Source organism: Rhipicephalus sanguineus, chromosome 3 (genome assembly GCF_013339695.2).
Source record: "Rhipicephalus sanguineus isolate Rsan-2018 chromosome 3, BIME_Rsan_1.4, whole genome shotgun sequence".
NCBI classification, from domain to species: Eukaryota; Metazoa; Arthropoda; class Arachnida; order Ixodida; family Ixodidae; genus Rhipicephalus; species Rhipicephalus sanguineus.
In genome coordinates, this window is record NC_051178.1 from 154,413,228 (window position 1) to 154,426,350 (window position 13,123).

The window sequence follows — 13,123 nt, forward strand, 5'->3', positions numbered from 1 at the left end:
GCTTGAGCACACACCCCCTGTTTACGGATTTTTTTTTTTTCATTGCAAGCTTCCATCTTCCCCCTTCCTTCAACTTTATGAAGCCATTCACAATGCAGTTACATGTGGGTGACAAGCGCAAGGATATGACAGCAGCAGGAGGATTCCTAAGCATAGCTCTTTGTTGGAGGAAGTAGAGGTAGGATTCTAGCAACATGTGCACAGGAAAGGTTGCGTACCTGGTTGGAACCGGTGGCGTCTGCAGCAAGTTGTTGTTACTTGACTGGCTGAATATTTGAACCTTTGGGGTGTTCAGTCCCTGAGGCTTCCTCGCAAGGTTCTGCAAAGAACATAGCAAATCAAGCAGCGTTAAGCACACTCAACCTTTGAATGGTACAGAGGTTTGTGCTGCATGCTTCCTCCGCATGGTTTGAAAAGACAAGACACACGGTTGTACGTCAAAGACAGGTCTGCATCACAATGAAACAGTGCTTCCACATAGCTCTGTTGAAAGAACACAAAGTGAACGAATTCCTTTAACCGAGCCAGATGGGCTTAGATCAGTATTATTCTACAAGGTGGTGGAAAGTAACTCCCTATTAGGAATTGTTTATAACTTTCATAATAATGAACCAATTCTAATGAAACAAAGAGTATTTTGTTCCTTACAATCGGAGAATTTATTACATATCTCATTTATGTCATTCGAGGTATTGGAGGCATGACCTCAACAAAAGTTGTGGCTCCATACGTTATTTGGAACACATTTTCCAGGACGCTTGTTGGGACATCGTGGTCCCCTGAAGTGGCCTGCAAGGAGTCCAGACGCCCAGCAACTTTTCCCTCTGGGGATTGGCTAGAGAGGAAGTTTATCGCACGACACAAAAAGCTCTTGCAGAATTTGAGGGGTGAATACAGCAACTTTTTCCAAATGCACCGCACGAATATCTGAAAAAGTGTCGCAAAGTCTGCCGTTTACAAAAAAAAATAGTGAATAATGGTGGTGCTTACGTGGAATTTTAGCAATGCATAACAATTCTTCAGCTGTAAGGAATAAAATGCATTTCGTTTCATTAAAATCCTTTCCGTTTACTTTTTCTCGTTTTTCTCTCACATTCCTCAAGTAGAGTTTATGACATAGGCAATGCTGGAAAAATTATAATGAATCAAAGAATTTAAGGGCTCATTTTCCTTTGTTAAATAAAACGTTAATGTTGGTTTCCCTAGAAATTATAAACATTTCTTAATAGGGAGTTCCTTTCTGCCCACCCTGCGATATCAAAACAATGCTCTTGGATTGTTTTTATATCACAGTTACCTTTTGTACAATGTTAATGTTGCAGATCCCACTTTCTTCAGGCACTTGTCTGAATAAGCTTGCTGAAAGCGTGCACTTTAATGCTCACACACCAATATTCATACTGAGCAAGTTTATACCCTTCTAATGTCTTTTCACACACTTACAAAGGCGTCATTTAAGATAGAGATATGAAACACTTTCGAAAGCAGTATTTGTCTTGAAGCTTGTTGCAACTTTAGTTATGTTGTACAAAACCAGATGTTTAGAAGTTTGCGAATGTGCATAGAAACTGCATGCAACGAGACTGAGTGCAGTGTACATACATACCTTTTTGACTGGAGGGCAGGTTTCCTTGGAGATGGTGTCTAAAATGCCCTGTGAAGTGGGTGTGACATAGGCAAGCATGCCACTAATGGCTGTTGGAGGCGCAGAGCCGGGCGTGGAGTTTGCCAAAGGTAGCACACCAAACCTGCACAAAGGGAAGAGAGCTCCAGTCCAGCTAACAACAACAGCGGCTCAACAGCGGCGAGAAAGACAAACTCAGCAGATACAGTTGTCTTAGTGTCAGCGCTAGCAATAACATCCAGGATTTTGTACACTCGAGTGAGATAGGTGAAACAAAAAAAAAAAAAGCCTTAGGCAGGAGTCCATATTTTAAGAAAAGTAGAGCTCATTTTCAGACTTGTTTGTGTATTTGTGACTAAAGCCAGAGGGCCCCCTTCTCTCTCTCTTTGTTTTCCTAGCTGTCAACCACTTCAACATTCAACTTCCTTAAACCCTTTGTCCTATTAGACAATTTTAGAACTGATAAAGAACATTGTATCAGTGTATCAGTGTTCAAACCTTCCCCAAGCAGCATGAGAATTTGTTTGGTTATGTGACAACCTGCGTCTCTGAAGCACACTAAAAGAGAGGCACTCTTTGTACTAAGCATTCTTTTGAAAACTAACTGAACTCTGGGCCCACCATGGGACTCAACAGTTCTCATAATGAATGAATGAATGAATGAATGAATGAATGAATGAATGAATGAAAGGGCAGCAAGCATGGTCACTCACGATGCTGAGAGTGGACTCAGGGCTCCTCCTGCGAAAACGCTGCGTACAGCCTTGATGGCTGAAAACGGTTGTGCTTGCTTGCCGCCTTTACCACTCAGGCAGATACCAGGGATGCTCTCCTGAGCTGGCAACTCTGGAGTGCTTGTCATGATGGTTAGAGGGGTGACGTCTAGAGATGACTGCTGGGGCGTGCCTGGCGTCATTGTCGAACGCATGACCAGCAGTGGTGCCTGCGACGGTGGTGTCGAACCCGTCGACAGTGGCAGCACGGACACTTTGCCCGCAGCTTGTGCGACCAGACCTGTCCCCTGACCACCAACCACCTGGCACAATAGGAAGGCACAATTTCAAATTATTCACCAACCCTTTCAGACGCCACCTATGCAGGAACGTCTCTAAATGCATCAAATTTACATATTACTCCAAGGGAATGGATACTCTATTTCAATAAAAATGACGTCATAGTACTTTGATTTGTGTCTTTTATAGTAATTAATCTCAGTTAATTGGTAATTAAATATCTATTCATTCTGAAGTCATTCATGCTCTGCTTTTGTATAAAGAGAATCGAATCTCAGCTAGAAGTTGAGTGCAATTTCATTTCTGGTTACATTCATTTTGGAGCAAATAAAAAGTATACTTTTGACGTGGCTTGCAGAAGGCGGCACGTCATACGACTCGTTGGAACATGGCAGTGCCTTCAGCAAAGTGATCATATGCAACAGTACAGTGCAAAATGAAGCTAAATGGAGACACATTTATTACGTAGGAGGTTCAATTAATCTAAACCTCAATGTTTCTTGCGCTTTCCTAGCCCCTAGTCAACATAACTAGCAAAAACAACTTGTGTACAAAGCGTCTCAAAGGGCTAAGAAAAAAAAAATGCCTGCACACATCACATGCTCACAGCACTTCTGAGCTTTCTTGGAGACAGTGGACTCATTGAAATACCTTAGTTTGTTTAGTGTTGCTGTGTTGATCCGTACCTGTCGCTCACTGCTTGTATCATTCAATCTTTATCATGATCATCTGGCAGAGTATGCTAGGCACACCGCCCAAGAATACCTATCCAGTACTCATTAAGGTGAGACGTGGGTCTTGAAAAAAATTTTTTTATTAGTTGGGTTAACCGAATGAAATTTAATACACTCATTCAGTTTTTCCTGCAGATTCCAAATGTTCAAGTAGATTTTTATTATCAGCATTAGAACAAAAGTTATGCGATTTCTCAGAGCATATTTCTTACAGTACTTTTCGGCAACTTTGCTTTGTCAAACACAAAAACAAAATATGTGGAAAGACTGCCAGAGAGCTCGTCTAGCCAATGATGCTAATTTGATTGTTTTCACCGAACTTTGAATGCAAAATAAACGGATGCAAATATGAGTGAAAAATATTTGCTTCATACACCTTATGGTTATCGAGAATTATCATTTCGTAAACTACATTATGACAAAATAAATAGCATCATCGGCTGGACCAGCCTTCTGGCAATCTTGCCGCATACTTTGCTTTTGTGTTTGACGAAAAGAAGTTGCCAAAAATCCCTGTAAGAATTGTGCTAGAAAACGTTGTAGAACTAGCACATCTTTGGTTCTAATGCAGCTATTAAAAATCTACTCAGAGATTTGGAATCTGCAGAAAAAACTGAATAAGCATATTAAATTTCATTCTGTTCACCCAACTATTATAAACACACTTTTCAAGACCCACGTCTCCCCTTAAGGCAGCTATCTCTCTATGTCTCTCTCACTACGGAAACGAATGCAAAAAGCATTTACGAGAGAAAAACCGGGTGACAAGTGTAGCATGCTCTTCGGTTTTAGAGCACGGAAGGGACAATGAATAAAACAAGGCCAGACTGGGCATCACATCAAACAATGCTTGATGTTCAATTCTGTAAGGTATATTTGCCATCAAGAGCTGCTTTCTGACATGAAAAGGCTGTCACATTCAATGGAAGTTGCAATGTAAACATAAGTTACTGTGGCTACTGCATTGGCAACTAGAACTGTGCACAATTAAAAACTTGGGTTAGAGGAGAAACTCCTACCTGGAAACAACTTTGCATAATACGTAACAGAGGCAGTTTTCAGGACAAGGAGACATACATAATGGGATTGAATTTCTATGTTCGGAAATATATTTTTCGACCTGGTCTATTGCCCAAAATTCAAAAACACAAAAAAAAGCAGCAAGAAGCATGTAAAACAGAATCTCGTTTACGTGTTTTGGGGTAACAATGCAAGAAAAACAAAATTTACAATCTGAGAAAAATGTACGATCTGAAGTCACTAAAAAAATGTCCCCATTTCACCTGAAAGGCGAAGCACTGACAGAGATATGAAAGTACTTTACTAGTGCAAGAAGTAAGGCTCATGGTTTTATGGGCAGTGCAAATTGCAGTAAATGTGGGCTAACTACTCAATATACGGAGTACACTGCCTAAAGAGATAAGAACACAGCTGGTTCGTTGACCACAAGCATTGACCTTTGCGACCCTGGCATGATAACATGAAGTTGTACCAATGTGAATGTTAAGTGTTGTCCTTTGCTTCAACATTTTTAAATTTAACTACAGTAGACTCTCAGTAAACGGAAATCTGTTAAACGGAACTGCTGCTTAAACGGAACAACTGCATCTAATATAATTGGTTTTATACTTGGATTCTGCAGTCCTGTTCATCTCTCAGTAAACGGAACTCCTGTTAAATGGAACACATTTTCTTGGTCCCTTCAGGTTCCGTTTAACGAGAGTCTACTGTACAGCGTAACTGTAGAGTCACCACTGCTCTAGGTTGCAGGTGCCTCACAACTTCTCTTATTCACGTGAGATCTAGCAGATGGGCACTATCACGTGACTGCAGTTTGGAGACATAATGGTTCAAAAGAAAGCGTTTTCAGTTTATTTATTAACCCTTTACTGCCGGTTGTCGCGAATTCGCGACATACCGAAAGACGCCGATTAAGTAAAACACGAAACGCGTTGATGCCTTCACCGACGGCTGTCGCGTATTTGTGGCGAACGTAGCTTTCAGCACTAGACATCTAGTGCCATTGCATTAAGGTATTGAAAGCTGGAACCGAGTGATGTGTATCAGTTGCCGGAGAGCGCGAAGCACGTGCAACAGCTCTCACTACTTCGTTGTTTTCTGCCCAAGGGACGTAAGTTCCATCTCCTATAAAATGTTTTCGATGTGTACGCATACAAGAGGTTGCACACAACATGTCACGTTGGTTTGAAGTACGTTGTTTTCTGCGCGATCCTCGCTTCTGTGGCATGTCGCGAATTCGCGACATCCGGCATTTGAGTCAGTCAGTGATGACTGCCGGTATGACAAGTTCATGATGGACTTCCGCTCATTTTATGGGAAAAAAAGGCTTCGCATGCGCTTGCTACCTGAAGATAAAAGTGACGACAGCTGTCTCAATGACAGCGAAGACAACAATGTCGATGTCGATCCTCATGCACAAGCACGAGTGTCTTCATCGAGCAGTGAGGATGAAGACGAAGATGTGGTAGACCAGCCAAGCTAGTGCCTCTCTAAAACATGCAGTGCGGTGGAAAAAAGAAAGACTGTCAAGAACAGCGGGAAATGCCACACTAGAAAATCGCTCATCTTCAGTGTGACACTGTCCGAGCTCCTATTGAATATTTCAAGGGATTTTTTATGACACCTTCACGGAACAAATCGTTCAGCAGAGCAATCTGTTTGCGACGCAGAAAAATCCGAACAAAGGACTGGCTCTGTCGCGTGGTGAGCTAGATCTATTTCTCGGTGCCTTCATGCCATTCTGTCGGCTCCCATGAAGTCGGCTATACTGGGCGGCGGAGTCTAGGGCACACGTGGTGGCCCACACGATGTCACGTGATTGGTAGGAGGCAATAAAGTCAAACTTGCATTTAACAACAATGACGACGCCACGTTACGTCGCCCTGAAGAGATCCGCTTCACTGATGCGGCGATGCCATACTTACGTTGCATTGAACATATTGAGCTACCATTGGCTTAAGTGCCGGTTGTCGCGAATTCGCGACATACCTAAAAGTATGCATTAAAGTTGCATTTTGGATAATACAACTGCTGATTTGTGTTACGGCTGCTATTTAAAGCTGAAAAACGAAAAACAAATTTTTTTCTTCGGCGCTTTCATAATTCAGGCATTAAAGGGTTAAAAGGGAAAAAAGGAAGTGTAACTGAGTTAGGTCACCTCCCCCCCCTCACCCCCGAATTGCGAGTGGTAGTGCCGGGAAATCCTACAAAATGAGAACATATCAACGAGGTTCTACTGTACAAAGCAGCGTTCTTCAGTCAACATTAGAAGCAACCAAAACATAGTTGTGTGTAACTGTATGAGTCAGTCTAGTGAGTTTATTTTGGTAGGTACACAACAAGATTAACGCAATGGGTAAAAGCGCAAGCCTACCTTTATGTCATCTGCGACGCTGTCGATGTTGGTCTTATTTACAAAGTTGACAAGAGGATTGCTCCCTTGGCATAAACTAAAGTTTTCAAGAGATGAGACGTTAAATATTTCCGTTGGGTTTGGCGATTCTCCTGAAATAAGAAGAAAAACAGAACTTCTAAGGCCTGGAAATTGTGTAGTATACTTTAAAGAGAAACTAACAATGAAATAAAACTTGTGCTAATGAGCTGCTACAGATTACTAAACAAATGTCGTAGGTTTGAAAGCATAGGTAGAAAACAGGTTGAAAACATGTTTAACAATTCAACAGTACACGGCCAACACAGTTTCAATATAAACATATAAGCTTCAATATAAACATATAAATAATATATCGAAAAACTACGATCCAATGAGGAGGCACACCTTGGTGAGGAACTCCAGATAGAATTTGACAAACCAAAGTTCTTTAAACACACATTTAAACAGAAGTGTGCGAACACTTTAGCATTTCGCACCATCAAAATGAAGCTGCTACAACCTGGACTGAACTCGCAATCATGAGCTCAGCAGGGCAACGGTGCTCCAATGAAAAGCAATCAACATAATGCAATGTTAAGCAATTACCAAAACCCTCTGCCATAGAAATTAGCTGAGCAAGCACACATCACAAGGAATGTTCAAGGGCGCTCATCAATTCAAGAAAACATACCTAGGTTAATGAGTGACTCATATGAGGACCAGAGGAATGGGTTGAGCTTCAGGCTTTTCCTATATTCAGAAAATAAAAAGGTAATCAGGAATACACCACAACAGAGACATAGATGCAGGCTGTCTGAGGAATATATATATATTTTTTTAATCTCGTATACAGCTTGCCAAAAATAGTGAAGGGCCCTTATTAGGTACCTACCTAGCAACAATTCTTACGGTTCAAGTATTCTACAAGGACAAACAACTGTTCAATTCACTTAATGCTGAACAAAAATATGGGCATTATTTCTTTAAAACTGTCCTCCACTGCTATAATAATAGTGAAAGTGTGAATTATTTCTTCAAGGCATTACAAAACTCTACCCAATTTTCCTACTTCCCTTCACTCTCAAGCAGAATTGCACTTCACTCCAACAGTTTCAAGGAATCATAAACAAGGATGACACAAGACTAAACGAAATTACAAGATTATAAACACCTATAGACACAGGACCTGTTCTGCTTCCAAATGAACAAAGGCAAGTGGCGATTTAATGTACAAACGGAATTTCAGACTGCAATAAAAGGTTGTGTAAATAGTGTAGACATAAAGCAGTATTCGTGCAAAGCTCCAATATAGAAAAAGAGCGGCATGTGATGTCACGTGCTGGCACCGCGCTTTACAGTTTGCTAATTTCAGACAGTAGCCCCACTAGTGTGACAGGAATCATAATGGGAGACAGAAATCCCATTTCATTTCGCACGCTGACATAAGTTCTTTGCCCCGTACCATCCCTCCCTGTGTAGCTTCCAGCACACTCGTCGGGAGGAAAGAAGAGAGAAAGCATTCAAAGCGTGCAACAAATCTCTGTAACTGCTCATTCTTGATGGATTCGAGAAATTCTTGCAGCAATCTGTTCACGAGGCTATAATCTCGAATACTGAAGTCATTCAATGATTACTCAGAAAAGTCATACAAAACTTGTCAAAACACTGCATAGCTTTTTCCAGAGTGCTCACTTGTAGGCTTCTGTAGCACGACCAACACGCTCCGTTTTTGAACAAAGTTGTCCCAGCAGGCCCAGGGCAAAGGAGGCAGAATCTCCAAATGCTGTGACCGTCTCATCCAGACCTCCTTTCGCTGAGCAGCGCGACGACAGGCCGACATCGCCATCGAGTGCCGACTCTGCCTCGGCAAACTTGCGCAGATCGATGCAGCAGCGCGCCAAGAGGAAGCGGCTCTGGGGCGAGCGGCACCCGCGTGAGCGCAACAGCTTGTATGCCGAGACCTTGTTCCCCGCGCGGTAGTGGCAAGTGGCTAGAAGATGCAGGCTCTCATCCGTGTGCACTGAAAATATCAAAATAATTATTGAAGTTTTAGGTCCCGAAACCACAATATGATTACAAGAAACACAGTAGCGGAAGGCTCCGGAAATTTTGTCACCTGGAGTTCATTAAAAGAGTCCTGACACAAAAATTTTCGCCCCGAGTTTTTTTACTGCAGTAGGTTGCTGGGGGCCTGTTATTCATAACACGGCACATCGTTTACTGCAGCGTGCGACAGATAATTAATTACAAGCTCCTCATTACCGACACAGCCTCAGTTTCTGTTTCACAGAGCTCCAAAAACGACAAGCCGCCGAGTGCAACTATCACCACCTAGCGAGTGAAACGCTCGGTCACGTGAGCACACAGAACAGTGATGCATATCCGCGCGGTCTGTCGTCGTCGGGCTCATCGTCGTCTGATGGCGTCGATTTTCTTGCGGCGGGGATGGAAGGAACTTTCAACGTGGTGGATCACTTCAGGTTTGACCCGCTGGCGAGGAGCGATTCGTCGGGAAGCGCGTCAAAACAGAAATGGCGGCTATGACGTCATTATAACTTGTACCGGCTGCAACGGTTACGTAGAGGAAGTAGGGGGGTCACCTCGGGTCACCTCCGAGGGTGTCAATGCACTAGGTACGGCCTATAATGCTGGATCGCGCTCGCGAACTTCAAAATTCATATAAAATACCTTCCAAGCCTTATTCGCTGTCGATATTTTGCAGATGGTACACGCACGTACACGGAAATCGATCCAGCAGGCTATCTCGGCCGCGAAATTTTGTGTCAGTACCCCTTAACATGCACCTAAATTCAAGCACACACGCCTCTAGCATTTCGCCTCCATCGAAATACGGCCACCGCGACCGGGATTCGATTCTGTGAGTGTGTACTGAAAAGGTGTGGCAGCAATGACGTAAAAATTTTCATGGGAAAGTTAACAGCATGCAACTCATATTCCTATAACCCAAGCGTTTCGGAAGTCCTGAAATATTTAAAAATTACATTAAGGTTATGTCACTTTTGACCTGTGATGGACGTACACAACTACTTTCCCATTTTTTAGATTTTGTAGTGAAGCTTATAAGACAGAACATTAACGTGTGCACCACTGATTACAACTAAGGCATATTTATTTTTTAATCATGCATAGATTCACAATAAGAAAAAGTGTTACGAAACCAAATCATGAGTAAAGAAACTGTCCTCTGCTATATTTGTCAGTCATACTGCTATAGATTACAATCATTGGTAGGTTACCATCACGGCAGCAGTTCAGCATGGCACAGGTCAAACATAAAATGCCAAATTAGGTGCTTTACAATTTAACAGATTGGTCACCAATGCTTGCAGAAGGGGGGAAGGGGGTCACAATATCATACCTGCATACCTGCTGCCTGCAAGTGTAAGTGGTAACACTGCCAATTCTTACCCATCAGAAAACGGACATTGCTAAATGTCATTTTCAAGCCTGTTTCTTATGTTGCGGCATCTAGTGTGTTAAGCCTAGTCCAACAATGATGAAACCATGACCTTTAGATAGAAAATTTGTCATTGTAATTAACGTCCCATTTTTTCATCCCTGCAAAGCACACATTATTTCAAAGTGATAATCAAAAGGATAAGAATTACTTGAAAAGCAAGCTTACTATAACAGGGATCGGAATGGTGACCAAAATAAAGAAAAGTTGTCTTACCTTCTGCATAAAGCCGCTCTGCGAGAAAGATGGCATCCGAGAAGGCATAGTGATTCAGACAATGCCATATGGCTGCCTACAAAAGAGGTAAAATATTAATAGTAAACATCATAAGGAATGCTGAAGGAAAATAATGACTTTTGCATCGAACACTGAACAATGAACAATTTCTTATAAAGTGCCAAAATCTTGAATTTACATGCACCGTTCTGCGACGTTGCGGCACTGCTTCTCAAATATAATAACTTGAATACAATGCACAGAACTGTTGAGTAAGAGAAGGTACTTAGGGCACATACATCCTGTTAAATTAGCAGCTACACAAGTCAAGCAGTGTGAAAGCCTACTTCCTAAATTTCCAGTGCAGTACTTTTTGTCCATGTCTGCGTCTAATAGCAAAACGGGCTCCCTCGATCCATTGCCCTTCTTTCATTCATTTACACATATTGAGTACTTTCTATTACAACTACAACCTTGTGGATGTAAGGTTACACAAAATTACCTATTTGTGCCCCTTTATGCTTCGATCCCAGTATGTACAATGATGACAATGCACTGTTACGTGTAAAAAGTGTGAGCAGCCTGCTTTGCTCGGTGAGGCAGTGCCTAGTGGTGGCGACAGGGCATGAGAGGGTGCATATAGAGACTTACGCAGCGTAAGTGACAAGCAAAACTTCTTTTTAAGAGGCTCCACTTTACGATGCTCTAGTCTCACTTCGCGAAGATGCAATAAACTCATGTGCATTGGTCAATAACACATGGCCAAACAAGTTGCGTCTATGTGAAAACGACGCAGCAGCAACGTCCCTGTGCATGAATAATGAAAGAACCTGCGTGTGATGTTTTGATAACATTAATGTGACATTGGAAACTTCGCGTCCCCACATGCTGGTGCTCCAACAGGGCGCTTTCAGTGACGTCAGTGCAAGCCATCTATTGAGTGCGAGATACCATTCCTCCTCCCATGTCACTAGAGAAGCCATGGCAAATTTATGAATTCAACAAATGTGTTTGGTATTCGTACAGTTATGTCAGCACCTCGAGTCATTTTATTGGCTGTTGATATTTTCTGGAGCGAAAACAGACATGGCTGTTTCTTATATCAGGTGATGTGATGAATCGCAACTTAGCAGTCCGTGTTTGTGATCCCTCTGACCTGCAGCACAGAAACAATGGACCCACAGACACACTCCACAAACAAGGGTACATACCAACATCACTGCTAGTTTATAGCAATATGCATAGGTCTAACATGTTTAGTAGGCCAAACATGCTCCTGGATGTAGTATCTTGCACCCAGCAACCACTGCGAAGCATCAGCTCACGCGTACTACACAGCAATGGACGACACTGTACCACGTGATATTTTCGGACACAAAGTACCAGAAATACATTATATCAAATAATAAACGGGTGCTTAGGTCTTTCTTTAGTAAGTGACAAGCTATCCTACGGCTGTGAATGCGACCTGAAAAGCTTCTTTCACATTCGTAGCACAGGCTGCAGTGTACAAAGCAGAGTACACCTTTAACCTTGCATGTTACCTAGCCCTGGGTGTCTTCTCTGTTGTCAGTGCCCTCTTGTGTTAGGCAATCGTACTGAAGTAATGGATTACCAACTTGCCCATAATGCTGCTCTTACTAGAAACAATGTGGACACTTGGTTTTTGATGTAGTTATTCTTTTGAATTGAAGCACTGTGCGAGATATAAACAGCATTGAAACACACAATGATGAGGAAGCCTGGAGTTCATTCGGCAGTTTAGCCTTTGCTTTGCACTCGGCTACACTTATTTTGCAACACATATTTATGCAATAGAACTGCCGCGTCCTGCGGTTTTCTCGACAGGTTTCCCAAGTAACAAAGAGTCTCTGCAGGAGACTCTTTGTCAACAGCATGGCTATATTTTGCTTAAAAAAAAAATCGCAGCCACTTGCATAAAACCTCAACAGAGGTAATGCGGTTGCACAACACATACTTCCATTTACCGGTGAAAGAGGAAAATAATAACTGATATACTCTAAAAATCTATATGTGCATAATTTGAATGCTTGTGAGCAATAATATATCTTAAAGCCCACTAAGTTAATGGAATTAAATGCAAAAAATGCAGTACTGGTTTATTTTCGGCAACTAGGCGCGTATAATTTACGATACCATGTACTATTACTACTTCTGTAACGCGCGTTTATTTGTTATCGATACACACGCAAACCCTGAGGTAGTGTTCATTGTATTACGATGACTACAAGCGATACACAAGGTGCTTGTTTAGCTTTTCACCAAAGGATTTAAGCCTACTTCGTGTCTAACTGGTCCAAAGTCTTGCGACAATGCATCCATCGCATAGAGTAAAAGCAAAGTTTCACTAGTTCATAGCGGTCGGCCCTAACGCAACTACGCCAATCACGCGCACATCCATTGCACTTGCGAGCACGGCATCGTCATGATGGTACGCTGGGTTGATGTCCGTGCAGAATCGTTTACCCTTCGCCGCTCTCACGCTAGTACAACACATCTACGACCGTCTCAAGCTAAGATGACAAGTGCACGTGAATAACAGTTACTCCCGATGCGTAGACGCGACTAGCCAAGTCAATCAAGCGCATACAGATACAAAAACAAGAGAATGCGATAGATGCAAGAGTGCTTCGAGGCTGATAG

The 13,123-nt window shown here is 42.3% G+C and overlaps 2 protein-coding genes and 1 long non-coding RNA gene across 3 annotated transcripts in view; all 3 read right to left on the reverse strand.

The window, feature by feature from the left end:
* Nucleotides 1–13,123, reverse strand: part of LOC119385134 (uncharacterized) — a 332,809-nt gene that overhangs the window by 216,265 nt on the left and 103,421 nt on the right. The gene's annotated exons all lie outside the window — the stretch shown is intronic.
* The window catches only part of LOC125757678 (uncharacterized), a 97,258-nt gene that overhangs the window by 26,041 nt on the left and 58,094 nt on the right, over nt 1–13,123 (reverse strand). The gene's annotated exons all lie outside the window — the stretch shown is intronic.
* Nucleotides 1–13,123, reverse strand: part of LOC119387486 (cell division cycle protein 27 homolog) — a 39,404-nt gene that overhangs the window by 26,041 nt on the left and 240 nt on the right. The window contains exons 2-8 of the mRNA XM_037654885.2: nt 10,460–10,535; nt 8,458–8,785; nt 7,457–7,515; nt 6,766–6,896; nt 2,338–2,660; nt 1,607–1,748; nt 219–319 (exon numbers count right to left, since the gene is read on the reverse strand). Of these exons, the coding sequence (XP_037510813.1) occupies nt 219–319; nt 1,607–1,748; nt 2,338–2,660; nt 6,766–6,896; nt 7,457–7,515; nt 8,458–8,785; nt 10,460–10,535 (1,160 nt within the window). The remainder of the gene's footprint in view (nt 1–218; nt 320–1,606; nt 1,749–2,337; nt 2,661–6,765; nt 6,897–7,456; nt 7,516–8,457; nt 8,786–10,459; nt 10,536–13,123) is intronic.